Source organism: Venturia canescens, chromosome 1, assembly GCF_019457755.1.
Source record: "Venturia canescens isolate UGA chromosome 1, ASM1945775v1, whole genome shotgun sequence".
Classification (NCBI taxonomy): Eukaryota; Metazoa; Arthropoda; class Insecta; order Hymenoptera; family Ichneumonidae; genus Venturia; species Venturia canescens.
The window spans coordinates 11,960,531-11,975,741 of NC_057421.1; the positions used below are offsets into that span (position 1 = coordinate 11,960,531).

The 15,211-nt window shown below is 39.2% G+C and overlaps 2 protein-coding genes across 2 annotated transcripts; one reads left to right on the plus strand and one right to left on the minus strand.

Moving 5' to 3' along the window:
- The first annotated feature begins 147 nt into the window (after window positions 1-147).
- Window positions 148-1,739, plus strand: LOC122419028 (carbonic anhydrase-like). Its single transcript, XM_043433261.1, has 5 exons — window positions 148-305; window positions 417-664; window positions 904-1,154; window positions 1,235-1,459; window positions 1,623-1,739. The coding sequence occupies exons 1-5, from the start codon at window positions 148-150 to the stop codon at window positions 1,722-1,724; spliced, it is 984 nt and encodes a 327-aa protein (XP_043289196.1). The 3' UTR covers window positions 1,725-1,739.
- A 10-nt stretch (window positions 1,740-1,749) lies between these two features.
- Window positions 1,750-15,190, minus strand: LOC122419031 (glutamate dehydrogenase, mitochondrial-like). Its single transcript, XM_043433267.1, has 14 exons — window positions 14,548-15,190; window positions 8,113-8,313; window positions 7,522-7,755; window positions 7,106-7,419; window positions 6,442-6,807; window positions 6,031-6,144; window positions 4,591-4,988; window positions 3,742-4,046; window positions 3,478-3,665; window positions 3,153-3,269; window positions 2,837-2,998; window positions 2,238-2,442; window positions 2,006-2,148; window positions 1,750-1,905 (listed from the first exon to the last, which is right to left on the minus strand). Exons 1-14 carry the CDS (start codon window positions 14,984-14,986, stop codon window positions 1,789-1,791), a joined length of 3,303 nt encoding a protein of 1,100 aa, XP_043289202.1. The 5' UTR covers window positions 14,987-15,190; the 3' UTR covers window positions 1,750-1,788.
- Window positions 15,191-15,211: the final 21 nt, after the last annotated feature.

The following is a 15,211-nucleotide window of genomic DNA, read 5'->3' on the forward strand; positions in this document are numbered from 1 at the left end:
GGCAAAATTTATACCTCGAGCTACTTAATAATACGAACCCACGTGTTTACGAATTCGACATATTCGCACGTTCTTAATCGAAAGTTTTGGCAGAAGTGTAATTTTCCTTTTTTTCCTAAAGCATAAAATCCACGAGACAAGTGCACGATGTTGAAAAATACGATCCTCGGTTTCTTTTTCATTTCCTTTTCCATTTTATCGCAACAAATTGATGCTGGAGCGTGCCTTGGTAAAAGCGCGTCTGAAATACATCTTCAACCCGGAGAAAGCGCCAGTCAACAAGCCGGAAATGTTGACGACAGCAGGCACGTCGATCACTAAATGAAATAGAATAAAAAATAAATTGAGTATATAAATCAATCTGTAAACGTAAGAGATTAAAAAAATTCATATAATGATACATTTATTTTCCACAGGGAAAGACTAGAACCGTCCAACAGCAGAAACGTTGAAAGGTCCGGTCATGATTCGTCAAAGTGGCATTTCGGGTATCACAATATTCCAGAATGGGGAAGTCATCATCCTGACTGTAAAGGCAAAAAACAGTCACCTGTCGATCTCAATCCGAGTGTGATGATCCAGCTTGAAGTGGAACAGCCTTTCGTATGGACTGGCTACCGCAAACCTCCAATGAACATGACAGTCGTCAACAACGGTCATACCGGTAAACCTGCAACAAGTTGACGATTTTAAAAGAATTTTCAATAACATGTCATTAACGTTTCTTTATAAAGGTAAAACTGGTAATAACATTTTATATTTCCGTTTGAAGGAAAAGTGACCAAAATTACGTTGAACTCGCGTAATGAGGCTAAAAATGTATCATGAAATTTTACAAAAATGAATTGGCAAAATGTTTGATAACGTAGAAAAAATATTGTTTTACTGGACTGAATATTACAGTTCAGTTGAGCGGATATTGGAGCGATGACAATATACCACGAATATCCGGTGGAACTCTCACGGGCGATTACGTATTCCTTCAGCTTCATTTTCACTGGGGCACGACGGACGATTCCGGAAGTGAACACACCATCAATAACGTTGGTCTGCCTCTCGAGATGCACATGGTTCACTACAAAAAAAGTTATGGATCAGCGGCTAAAGCGATGAAAAATAAAGACGGTTTAGCCGTCATTGGAATTCTTTACAAAGTAATGAATTTCCAGTTAAAGGTCATTTGTTTTGTGGCTTCGTTTTCGTTTGCATGAAATAACTCTCTACATTTTTTCAGATCGATAAAATGCAAAGTAATGGAATTCAGTTAATGCTTAAAAACTTTAAAGACTTCAAATCTCCGGGAAGAGCGACGCCAATTCAACCGTTCCCACTGTCCAAATTCAACTTGAATTTCCCAGGCGAATATGTGAGTTATTCGGGCTCGTTGACCACTCCGCCCTGTAGCGAAATTGTCACATGGATCATCCCAGTATATCCTCGATTCATGAGTCAAAAACAGGTCGGTCGAGAGTTTTCAATGAACGAATTAGCGATTATGACTAATGATTGATGGATCTGTCGTTTATTAAGTTTTCACAATCAATGTGACTCGAAAAAATGATCTCGATTAATTTTTTTGCTCCGAGGGAATCATCTCTCCGTTTTTATTTGATTAATTTTAGATCGACAAGTTTCGGCAAATCAGTCTCGCTGGGGGGGACGATCATAACAACCGTCCAGTTATGCCCCTGAATCGTCGGGCGCTTAACTACATAGGACATTGATAAAAGAAAACCAATCGTCCGACAGTTTGGAGCACAAAATTTTATTTGTACATTCGCCGATCTCTCAAAACGCTAAGCCAGCTTCCTCGTAAGTCTTGAATATTTTTTCGATGGCGTAACAATACGCAGCCTTCCGAACGTCCAGACAAAGATCATATTTTTCTGCGGTCGACATGATACACTGAAAAAATAAAGTCCAATGACGTTTATATGGGTTTATATGCAAATGAAACCAATTGACGAAAAAATTATGACAATGCTGTTTATAAAAAGGAACTAACGGAAGCTGCTTTTTCCATGGAATGATCAAGACTGCAGTTAACGATGTCACGTTCTGCTGCGTCGCAAATTCGTTTTTCGAAGGCTTCCGTTGGTCTTATTCTCACGTCATCGAATTGCTGTCTGAGAGATTCCTCGACCGAATCTGCATTCACGAAACACCATTTTTCACTATTGCTATGCCAGCAGCAATCACTCCGTGTATCGATCAGCACGATTATCAATATTTCTTACTCAATAAATGATAATTCGATTCTTTCTCGTATTTGAAATGGAGCCTCCCGTAAGAAACGTGACTTATGTTCTTTACCCATTCGAAATAAGAGACCGTTACTCCACCACCGCTCATATATAAATCGGGTATCACAAGGATGTTTCTCTTCAGAAAAACTGCATCTGCTCCAGGAGTGCAAGGTCCATTCGCTCCTTCTGCTACTATCTGTTAAACGTTTCGAAATATTAAGAACTTCAATATTACCACATAAATAGGAAAATGAAATCGAAAGATTCTGTGATGAGAATTTCCAAATGCTATCCGACCACAGTAATTAAAACTCAAGTTGCTCGAACTATGCGATCCAAGATAAAAAAAAAGCGAAGTGCCATTTAGTCAAGCTACATTTATGAAAAAAGCAAAATATTGGGCAATTGATTGCAATGGTTTCTTTCATTCAGAACCCGGCCAAAAACTGTAGTTTTGTGAATCCAATTTATTTTCCGAATTTCCAGATGAAACTGGTGAAAAAGGTAGAAATTGTTTTTCTCGGTTCTGTTGAAATGTGTCTCCGAGTGGAATGAATAAGAAACGTGAAAAAATTCATAGCAATCGTCACCTTTGCCTGGATATTTTCGGCGTTGGTTTTTTTCACTGTTTTTTCCGCTGCGGCTGGCACGAAAATGTCACATTTCTCATACATGAGATTGGGTCCTTTGTATTCTTCGGCGCCTCCAAAGCCTTTGAGGCTTCCCCTCTCGTTGATGTGGTTCACGAGAGCCTTGAATGAGACACAAGTAGGAAAAATTCCACAAAAGAAATCTGGTAGCCGAAAAATTTTCACATAAATAATTAATAATGTATTTCTTTTTTTTTAACTTTCTCTTCCTGAGGAAATTTTTTTTTCTGCAATTGCATGTTGTTTTATGTCGAACCTCAGGATCAATGCCTTTCTCGTTATAGATCGAGGCATCGCGTTCGATTATACCAATGCATCTCGCACCGGCTTTCGTGAAGTACAGACACGCAAAACGACCCACGTTCCCGAAGCCCTGAAACAAAATTGATTTTGAAAATCGTGCCAAGAATTCATTTCGAATCGAATTTTATCGATGATTCCTTTTCTAAAGCTCAAAAGCAAATCTAAGTTTTTCGTACAACAAAACCTTCGCGCAATGGTCCGAAAATGATTAAACCCACTCATGTTTCTAATAGAAAAAAATTATCTAATCTCCAGTAACGCAGACACGTAAAAGCCACCTGAACAATAAAACTCTTGTCTCTGAATCCTGTCGATAATCCAATTCGCGACATCCATTTTTCATCGGACAAAAAGTTGTCCACAGCATGATAAATTCCACGTCCGGTCGCTTCCGTTCTACCTTGAACACCGCCTTGATTTATTGGCTTTCCTGTTACCACTGCATGAGCGTTTATATCACTCATCCCTGTATTGATAATACCACGTTGTAATTTTTGAATATAACAATTACGCCGTAAGGTTTATTCCAAAGATTTTAATACCCAAAGTTTTGGCATAAGTATCCGCCATCCACGACATTTCTCTGGCACCGGTGTTGACGTCCGGTGCTGGTACGTGCACTGCCGGTCCAATCATATTTTTTTTCGCCATCTCGAGGGTAAAACGTCTCGTGATTTTTTGCAACTCGTGAGACGAGTATTTCCGCGGATCTATTGCGACGCCACCTTTTCCACCACCGAATGGTACGTTGCAGCAGGCACATTTGAAGGTCATCAATGATGCCAGAGCTCGTACTTCGTCCCTCGTTACCTCTGGGCCAAAACGTACGCCTCCTTTACACGGGGTTCTGCAGAAGTATTAAAAAAATTGAGCTTTTCAAAAAATAAACCGGCTTTTGTAAAAAGCCTTGGGAAAAAAACGAAACACGTCAAAAACACATAAAAATACATCAATTTTGAAAAATTCTGATTCAATTCCATTCAAAATGAATAAAGTTTGTCGAAGTTTTTATTATTTTTCGAGGCTCTGTTTCAAGCAGTGTTTTGTAAAAATTTTTATTGAAAAAATTGAACTTCCAACTCGACGGGACACGTCAATGGAAGTACCGAAAGCATGATTCGATTTTGACGAAATTAATACGGGACCCCGAAAAAATGTTCTCTTAAGGAGAATTGAAAGCTCTATTCAAACTGGTGATATTACAAAAGTTATATTTCTTTTCACGAGTTCGTTGAAAAATTTTTCTCGCATGGAATTTCAGGCTTTCAGAAAAGTTTACTAAATAAATGATAAAAATGCTTTTCACATAGCTAGAATGTCTCGCAGTCGATGTTATATCTTAAAAATTGATAAGTTTTTCTTTTCCAATAATTCGTAACATTTTGATTCACCTGTGAGTGTTGTGATGCGCCAGAAATCCATGGATCATTTCGTAATCACCGTTGTCGCGTCTTATGGGGAAGGTAACTTCCATGGTATTTTGACAAACTGACATAACCGCGATGATGCCTTTGACCCTTCGCAATCTCGATTCTTCCGTCATATTACGATATTTTTCCATATGCTTGACAAAAGTTTCTTCGGATGTTGCAACTGCGCGATGATAATGATACTCGACCATTTGAAAAAAATTTGGATCATCCGTGTTCTCAATATCCTTCAAATGATTAGGCATTTCATGAACACTTCGGACACTCGTATCCATCATTCTTTTTTTACATCGAACTTTGATGAATAAATTGCCAAAAGATTGAATGATCGATTGAAACTTTGGCATCGTATCGAGTGTTTAAAAAAAAACTCGGACCGAGTTGATAAACCGATCGAAAAAATCAAATTACAAAACGCAAGGGGGCAAAGATAAATATCATGACTTTCACTTGTCTCAATAAACGGGAAAGGAACGAGGTTCGACGAATTCCATTGAAAAACTTTCAGTTTCTTTGTCCTTTTTCTTCGTTTTTAATCCATGCAATTCATTATTTTCTCCAGCATTTGACGTGCGATTAATGCAGGTTAACTGCGATCGTATATATCATATACACTGTGCCTTCGAAGCCTGTTGTATAAACGCTTTACTTTGTTCTCGTTTACTTTCTCAATTTATTCATTCATAGGTCAATAGCATTGAGAAATAAAGTATACGATACGTCGCTCCCCAGTACATTGTTTCGTACGATTATAACAGTAAGATACAGACGGTGCCGCGAGCTCATCGTGATCTAGAGTCCATTAAAATGTACAATTTATATATTGTTATTATATCAATCGTCGCAAGGTGATAACTCGTTGCGCAGAGGCTTATCGGGCTACAAACATGATGAATAACCCCGAATTTACGTGTTTTTCTTTAGTTTTTCGGATAAAAATTGAAATATAAAAAATCTCCGATTGTTCACTCAGCTCTCGCACGGTATCGTATAATCGCGACATTTCATCCGTACTGTAGACATAGGCATGTTTACAATCATAAACGATCTTTCAGGGATATTTTAAAAAGATAAGATTCCCGATCGGCGGTGTGCAGTGTACTTTCTTGCCGTTTATCGCTCGTTAGACAGATTCATTCACGCCGGAAATGGCGAAATAATAACAATAATTATAATATGATCGATCGGTTTACCGCGTACGCGAATTGCGTGGACTTGACGGATTTCCGAAATACTGGCTCAACGACATTCACACAACATAGACACACATCCACATACACACTATTCTTTTTTTCGTTCTCAATGTATGGCTTTTTCGCATTCTATATTTTCTCGTGATTCATATGCTTCTTTCTTTTCGGTTATTTTTTTTCAGCATTATATTCGGCGGTTGAGCAATTAAAACGCTAAACCAGCTTCGGAATAAGTAGTAAATATTTTTTCAATTGAGTTGGCATATGCAGCAGTCCTCAGATCCAATCCAAGATTGAACTTCATAGCAGTTTTCATTATGGCCTGTAATAAACAATTATTCGTATTAACAAAGAGAAGAAGTCATATTTTGTTGGAGGATCTAAATGATATTGCAAAATTTGAATTTCGAACAATAAGAACGTAATTCACGATCATCGGAATCTGCAAAAATGATCTTTTCGTATTGTTTCTGGAGCGAAAGCGTGAAAATTATATTTTCATTCGAGATTTTAATATTTTGAAGAGAACTTGACGTGTCGCATAAACCGAAAGTGTAACTTTAGACACTGTCAAACGAGAACTACGTTACGAGTGGAAAAACAATCGTAAAGTCCTTACCCTTGCTGATCTTTCCATGGTGTAATCAAGACCAGAATGTACAATGTCCTTCTCCGAAGCGCCGGAAATACGTTTTTGGAAAGCTTCAGACGCCGTTACCGGGATTCGGCCACCTACGCGTCCGAATCGACGCTCGAGAGACTCCTGGACAGACTCCAACAGATGATAGTTCGATTCTCTCTCGTACTTGAAAGTGAGCCGACCGTATGACACGTGATTCAGATTTTTCAACCACTCGAAGAAGGAAACGGTCACACCACCGGCGTTTATGTACAGATCCGGTATAACAAGAATATTTCTCTCTATGAGTATCTTGTCAGCAGCTGGGGTTGTTGGGCCATTGGCAGCTTCGGCGATGATCTTAGCCTGAAATCGAAAACTTCGATAAATATCACATGAATTTGTGGGTCCCCAGGCGTTCGTCATCATTCCGACTTGTTCTTTTTCGATGAATTTTTATTTCCAGGAACGCATTTTTCATTCGTTTTTTTTCTATGAATTCAAACCAATGCTTTTGCGATCGAATGTGGAAAACTTGATTAAAGAATTCTGACAATTCTTGCCTCTGCAGTAATATGTGTGCAAAAATGTTGTATGAATAACCAATAAACGTGTTTCAATCTCCCTCTATTAATAACGTATTTCGATCCAATGGCTGATTCACCTGAATACGTCCAGCGTTTTCCTTGTTTATGACTTTCTCAATAGCAGCAGGGATGAAAATGTCACAAGGCTCGTACATAAGGTTCTCCCCAGTGTACGGTTGAGCGCCCGGGAAGCCTACGATCGTGCCGTTCTCGATGCGATAATCTTCCAGCAGTTTGGGATCGATACCTTCGGGATTGACGATTGAACCGTCGTGTTCAATTACACCAACGCAAACTGCACCCGCCCGGTGAAGATATCGCATCGAGTGAAGACCAACATTACCGAAGCCTTGAACTATGAAAGTTTTTCCGCCCCAGCCCGGTGTCGTGCCTGAAATTCAAGTCAGTTTTTCATTTCCATAAGCAAAAAAATCATCACAAAAATAAATCCTTATCAATTTTAGTAAATTGAGAAAAATTCCTCAATACTTACCAATCATACTCATGTAGTTGGCTTCGTTTATGAAATTTTCTAGACCGTGGAAAACGCCACGACCTGTTGCGGATATTCGGCCATGAATGCCTCCCTGGTTTATCGGCTTTCCGGTAACGCAAGCGTGCGCGTTTATATCTAAATGTCCAATTGTCTTCGCGTAAGTATCGGCGATCCAGGACATCTCGCGTTCACCAGTTCCCATGTCGGGTGCAGGCACATCGACACCGGGTCCTGCAATTCAATCGTTCCATTCACAATCAGTTTTTTTTTGTTAAAAATTACATTATTCTTCATTTCCATCAAAGTTATTCCATTTTTTCACTCGAAAACGAGTCATTTGTGTGTTTTAAATGAACGAAATCATTAGATTTGAGGCCTAGGTAAAACTTTGAGATCGTTCGCATAACAATTTTCTGAAGCATTCTAAAAAAATATTACAAAATTTTTCCTCCAACTCCGGATAAGATAGCAGCGCGTATCCCGATCTCACTCATCAAAGTGACAATAATTTGCAATAATTCAAAACTCCACAGTGAACCTTTCAATACGTTCTCGAGTTATTTTTTCAGTGAAATTGCAGATCCTCACCGATGAAGCCTTTCTTGGCGAGCTCGAGAGTAAATCTACGTGTTATTTTCTCGAGTTCGTGTTCCGAATACATTTTCGGATTGATCTTGATGCCGGCTTTGGCTCCGCCGAACGGTACGTCAACGCAGGCGCACTTGAAGGTCATCAGAGCTGACAAGGCCTTAACTTCATCGCGGCAAACGTCCATGGAAAAACGTATACCTGAAAAATGAGTTTGACAAATATTATTAAGGGGAAAACATCTATGCGGTGTAATGATTTTCACGTTTAGCAAGGAAAAGAAAAAAACAGGGAAGTCGAAAGTGTCGCTTCGTGAAGATGTTGTTGACTCTCGTCGGACTATTTTAAGAAATTTGTCCTGGTAGTCAGACCACACGGAGCATAGACCGTTGTTACGCCGTAGATTTTACGTAAAACCTACTGAACCGAAAAATAACCATAAAACAGCAAAGGCAATAAACCTCCACAGGAAATGTCTCTCCTTCAACTGTGTAGAAATAAAAAATTATCATCTCCGTGCTAAAAGTGAAGGGTTGGACGACAACATTGGCTTTTTGAATTTTCGTCTGAAAATAGCACTGCCATGGCCTTTAATCTGTATTATTCCTTTTTCACAATATACATCGGTCTCTAAATCAGGCAAGGGGGATGTGATCGATTAGTCAATTCTTGGCAGCTAATTGCGATCGAAGAGTCACGCGGGGATATGCCAACATAGGACAGACAGCATGGCACCGATAAATCGTGCGTAATCGATCTGCTCGCGATATTCTTTTTTCTTTCTCGCGTTGCTCTGCAGTGAAAATTCTACGATGACTCCGACACTAACGTCAAGAGGTTTCTGACCCTCAAGGCTCTTCGTACTTTTAAAATTCGTTTACGTTTCACCGTTGGATCAACCCCAAGGTCATTGGTTATCGATTCTTTTGTATTGCCAACATTTTGTCACAAATAAGTTTATCAACTTTTATTTATCATGCAAATCGAAGAGTTTCAATGTAACGAGCTGTGAGCAGAATTTTTCATCGAAAATCCTGATCAACATTTTTCCATTAACGTAATATTTCGAACTCGATGGGCTATGAAATATTTGAAAAAAATTTCCACATTTCGTGAATCCAGTAACGCGCAGCGAAAGAGTACCGTCGTTGCCGAGAAGATGCGAGCGTATTGAGCAGCGATACTTCTACTCGGGACATTATTTTTAACTGAACGCGTATTTTCGTGCGTTTCTCCAACTTTGTTCGCGTCGATGCCATTTCCTAATAGCCTGTAAGACAACGATACAGTTTATATATGTATCGGATGTTTGCAATTAGCGTTTGGTGTTACTTGCTATTACGTGATTCTGTTATATATGCGTGCTTTAAACCTCTTACGATGCACAGGGATTTCTGTTCGACCTCGTTTACCGCTACGCGACTTGGTTTCTTCTTCACTCGGGTTGCACGGTCCAACACAGGGCAACGCCTTCAGAACCTTCTAACTCGCTTTAAATCGGACCGTTCTAGAGCGTATTAAAAATATTCATTTTCGTTACATTTTCAGACGGTCGTCAGATTTTTTCGTTTATTCGATGTTCGAAACGCTTTTCTGTTCATTCAACGACTGCGAAATACTTTCAACACGATTCGAGGAAATTTCTTAAATGTGAAACGAAGTTGGAAATTTAACCAACGTTCAATTTTTCATTCCAACCAACACAATTCCATTTTTTCTATTCAAAACGTTTTTTCAATTCAAGGTAGATGGGTGAATATTCGCTGTCCAAGATTCCGCGATATTTTTTGTAGCCAAAAGTGTACTGAATTAATTTGCAAAATTTGGGCACTAGTTGGCGTGTAGTTTAGAAGCAAATTAATTATTGAATATCGACTTTTCTCTGGCACTTGTCACTCCGACACAAGAAAGTCGTACACGCATGAAAAGTTGATGAATTTTTTCATTAGTTACATCCAAGATTTTGCAAAAAAAATCGATCGTTGTATTTCGTGGATATTCAAGAATACACACGTATTTTAGTTTTTGAACCTTACCATTGAAAGTCGGCTGAAATATTAAAAAATATCTGATGAGAAATCACTCAGATTACACGACAAATGGATTGGCAACGTTTGGCAACGCTGCATTCAATATATATTGACGCGTGACGTTAGTTCGACCTATTGTTCACATTTTCTCGTTCGTTTTTTTGTGAGTTTTCACAAAACGACCATTTCTATCCCGGTTAACTTCTTTATCGTTAATTTCTTCACTTTTTTCCACTGCAATACTTTGGACGGTAAACTCACTTCATAACCTATAAAATTTGTAAACAAAACTGAGAGCGTGACGTAAGGAGCTGAGCTGTTGCACCAAGCTAGTCAAAATGAACTCTTCAAACGTTCTCTTTACAATAAAATTGTATAAAAATGTTGGTTTTCTACCGATTATATTTCTAGAATAATAAAATTATTATTTTCAAGTGAGTTTCGTCTTTTGATATTTTCGAAAGGCGAAATGGAACGAATACTTTCTCCAAAAAATACATCGTGACAGAAGAGCCCTGGTAAAGAATCCTGAGAAGTGTTCGACTCGATGACAGTATGTAAAAAAGCCTTCTTAGCTTCAATTGCTTCGAATCCTCTTCGGAAGCTCGTCCGTATGCCCATTATTTATATAATCAAAGTTTCGAGCCTGCAGTTTATAAACGAGTAGCCTAAAAGGGGAAGAGGTTGAATAACACAGTCAAGCAACTGACAAAGCATCATTTTAGGTAACGAAAAAAACGTTCGTTGGAGAGACTCGATCACGAGGATCACGACTCAATATTTTCAAGGGCACTCGAGTCGAGCGGGGACGATCGAGCCCCACTGTCAACGGACCGTTTCTCCGCATTTCTTCTCGTATAAATAGCGACGTTAAAGTTTGCAACGTTGGAGCTCAACGAAATGAACGGAAAAAGATTTATAATTAATTATTTTTTTATTTCACGAATTATCGATGTGGCTTGAAAAATTACGAACTGGAAATTCGGCAGGGAAGAAAATTGGAGATTTACTGGAATTATTTGAGAGTTTTTTTACATCATTTCGTTGAACTCCAACGCTGGAAACTTCAGCGTCATGTATAAATATTGGATGAGCACCGCTTCGAATTTTCACTGAGATTGACCTTTCCATCATTTTTCACCTTCTCCCAGCAGCCGCATAAATCTTCGTTTATACGATTGAGACTATTCTCTTCTCTCCGTTACTTATAATTTAGTGGAAGAGTTGAAAAAAATATGTGCATAAAAAACCAGTTTCGAGCGGCTGTGAACGACGACATCACGTGTTTTAGGCGTGATTCAAATTAACGGATCATCTCTTAATTGACTCGTCGAAGCAATGTAAATGTCATTATTACATACGCATAAGTTTCGCTCAATATTATACCCCCAACGGCATTATTCGTGTCCTCAACTTCCGTTATCTCTACCGACTAAAAAGTCTATTATGCTGTTGATATTCTTATTACGATAAGATGTCGAGAGTTTAATATAAAACGTGAATATAGATAGCTCGAAACAACATTTATTCAAGCACATCGTTGACGATAATTCAGTCGATTTAAGAGATGATAACACCGCGTGAAAATGCCTCGTTGCTTTGTTCCTCCTCCCTGTTCCGCTTGTTTTTCACTCGAATGGAGGCCGACAGGAATAGCGAGAAAAATAACATCGCATTCGCCCCGCTAGAGAGTAAACATTTCAATAGCGCGGGAGCCGTGTTTACCTCGACCAGCAATGAGGAAACTTTATATTCGTGAGTGTCGAATGGCGGACGTTTGGAGGATTTTGAATAAGCGTTGGAAGCGCAGTGTCGTGTCGGGCGAGATAATTTTAGCTAGACGCCGAATACTCGAAGAAAAAATTGATGGAAAGTGAGAAGCCGATGATTCGATCGAGTTTTTGGGCGTTGAACCCGGACCTGCGGCTGCTTCCTTCTAGAGCCTTTTTCCTTCTAGAGAAACCGCGATTTTTCAGGTTGTGAAAATTTACGAGACTGCTTTAATTGGGATGTAACACACGAACATTCCTAAAATAGAGTGCCCGTGGAGAAGAGCTCATTACACCCTTTAGAAATCCTCGAGAGTTCGTACGTAAGGTTTTGTGCTGAAAATACTCAGCACCGAAATGCTGACCTGGAAAAAGGCTGGGAAGGTGTTCGTTGCCGCAACGACAAGAGAGCACTCGAGAACGATTGATGCACCATCCATCTCCTTTTCCAGTTTTTTTACCTCGGCGAACTTTGCATCGGCCACACGAGGCTCGTTTTTCAAACTTATGCCAAAATCTCGAACGAAGTTTCATTTCGTGAAAAATACAATTTTCATATTAACACTGCGGCAGGATTCGATCGTCCAACACCTCGTAACGATACTTTACTCGTCCAATTCTGTAATTCGAGTCATAATGTCCGAACTGGTCCGAGCACATAATCACCAATGTTGAGAATTTGCTTTGCTGATTAGATACGAGATAAATACTGAGAATCTGTTTGTGTGGCATGCAACGAAAGAGTATTCGAACGAGCTGGAAAAAAGTATGTTGTTAAAATAAAAATATGCTGACACTGACAGCGGAGACACTTTGCCTCCTTTACATAAATTTGTAGCATGATACTCTTGACATGAATATATATTTATGGGAGGCATAAACACAAACAAAGAAGCAGAATAAATTCTTTGTTGCTTGTTAGAATTACGAGTGCTTCACTTTTCCAACAGCAATATCGAGCACGTTAGTTTTTCAGAATTCAGATTGAAATCGTGCGCCCATTTTTTTTCAGCTTTCTCGCGACACAAGCGGTGACTTTTACTTTCTTGGCTCCATTCAAATGCTGATAATCGTTGGATTTTAGAGATTTCAGTCCCTGACGTTTCTCTGACATGGTTCGAACGCAGATTAACTTTAACACAGCGGCTTCGATGTGGAGTGGACAGAGTTCAATAAACTCCCATCGAGCGAATGGGTCAGTCGACACAGCGCCACTGTAAGGAGGGAGACAGTTGAAGATTTCGAAAGTGAAATTTTTCGACAAGCTTTGACCGATATGAGGTTGAAAAAACGAGCGTAAAATAACATCAACGTGGCAAATTTTGAAAAACGAAAAAACATCGAATGCCCGCTGTTATCGAAACTCGTGGCTCAAGCGCCATAAAAATTACAATCGTCGCGGGGGAGTTTATTTTTGTCGAGGAATTGATCTACGCAACAGCTTAAATAGCCGAAGCGTCCAAGAGCTCAATCTTGTCTTCAAATCTACGAAATCCGCCGACACGAAGATTAGCAAAACAGGAAACGAAGAGTCGAGGAAAATCATGTGATGCTGAAAAAATAATATGGCCAACTTGATAAATGTATATTCAATGTCAAGCAGTCGCTATAATGAGGATCGAATCATTATTTCAACCACTCTCGATCGTATATTTACACCTGAAGTAATAGCAAGTGTCACACATGGGAGATAACATTAATTATCGAATCGTCGTAAAAGCGTGACCTGAGGAACCGTGTCGACGCCAACAGCCGTAATGACCAACCGTTAACTAACTAAATCCATTATTTATAAAAGGATTGGTTGACGAAAAAATACACACTAAATATTCGTAATTATGAGCAGTTTAAAATTTTCAAGTCTTCGAGAATGCGAGTCGTGAAATTTCAGTGAAAATGTATGAATTTGAAAAGACTGCGGCGATCTTAACTGAAGAATTTGTATAGCTATATAAATGTTCTAGTTTCACGTCGAAATGCGGTATTTCGTTTATCAGTCCACGTGTCACAAAGCTGTGTGTGGAGGACAAAACATCGATGAAATAAATCGATCTATTTTCGTTACTTCGTGACTCGAAATTGAGCGAAATTATAAGATAACAAAAAAAATGCGATTCCCAATGCTCTCAAAGCACCAGGAAAACGTATGAAACCAAAGCACATTACGTAAAACCAGGACGTTTTAGGCCGCTGTGCGATATCAACGACACCAACACTATTTCTTGGAATCATGGTTTTTAACGTTAATCGAATTTTTAATTAGATTCATTGTATCGCGAAACTCTAGACAAAATGTATTTAATGATTTTTACATATCAGATAAACTGAGTTTGAAATTCGATTTGCTGGAGAAAACGAGCATTAAAGATTTCATAATGACGGGGCTCAATTGATGATTAATAATAGGGAATAAATAAAGGAATAGATTTATGTATTATCATGGTGGATTTGTTTTTTTAGAAAGCCTACTGTAAAAATGTCAAGTTAAAGTAAGTTAAATGGTTTAGTTGAAACAGCCAAACTCAGTTGTCGAATAATCGAAAAATCAGTCGAATGTTCGAATTTTTAATAAATTTTTCAAACGAATACGATTTACGACGCAGTACATGTGGGCGCGGATGACCAAAAATACTGACCTCCCTTGCAGGGTGTACGATGAGTCGAATGTTGAGCCCGATAGCCGGTTATCATCTCGTAGTCGCCGGAATCACGTCGAAGCGGAAAGCAAGTTTCGAGGATATGATCACAGGGTTCCATCAGCATGAGAATACCCTTGACCTTTTTTTTACGTTCTTCGAGGGTCATTCTTGAGCGATAGCCCACGTCTTCAACGAGTTTGTCCTCGACAACCTGACAGGCACGGTGGAAAAAATATTCAACCATATTGAAAAATTTAGGATTTTCTGCGACTGGTATATCCTTGAGCCTGTCAGGTATTTGATGATCGGCGTAGCCACGATTCGTTTGTAAATTCGTCGTTGTCACCGATGGCAATGCGCGCGACAGTAAAACACCCTGAATATCCGTAGCCGGTACTTGCTTCAAAGAGCCCGATAATCTCTTTACGTGGAACATATTGAATTGAGTTTTAAAAATCTTCTATTTCTTTGACTTCTAAACGCGACACACCGTTCCTAACAATACGTATAAACTACGAATTAGATTCGACCGGCGACAACGAAAAAGATATCCCCCCGTGCGCATCAACCGCAAATGGCACACTGAGCACTGAGCGACTGAGACTGAGCTCTCGCGCGCGCCAACGATCGAACACCAACTTGTTCCTCGTTTTATATCCTC

Coding starts and splice junctions, on each gene's coding strand:
- LOC122419031 (XM_043433267.1), bottom strand. CDS start 14,986: ATGTTCCACGTAAAGAGATTATCGGGCTCTTTGAAGCAAGTACCGGCT. Junction 6,808..7,105: donor AAAACGCTGGACGTATTCAG/GTGAATCAGCCA, acceptor TTTCGATTTCAG/GCTAAGATCATCGCCGAAGC. Junction 2,999..3,152: donor AGAAAGGCATTGATCCTGAG/GTTCGACATAAA, acceptor GTCTCATTCAAG/GCTCTCGTGAACCACATCAA.
- LOC122419028 (XM_043433261.1), top strand. CDS start 148: ATGTTGAAAAATACGATCCTCGGTTTCTTTTTCATTTCCTTTTCCATT. Junction 306..416: donor GGAAATGTTGACGACAGCAG/GCACGTCGATCA, acceptor TATTTTCCACAG/GGAAAGACTAGAACCGTCCA. Junction 1,155..1,234: donor TCATTGGAATTCTTTACAAA/GTAATGAATTTC, acceptor ACATTTTTTCAG/ATCGATAAAATGCAAAGTAA.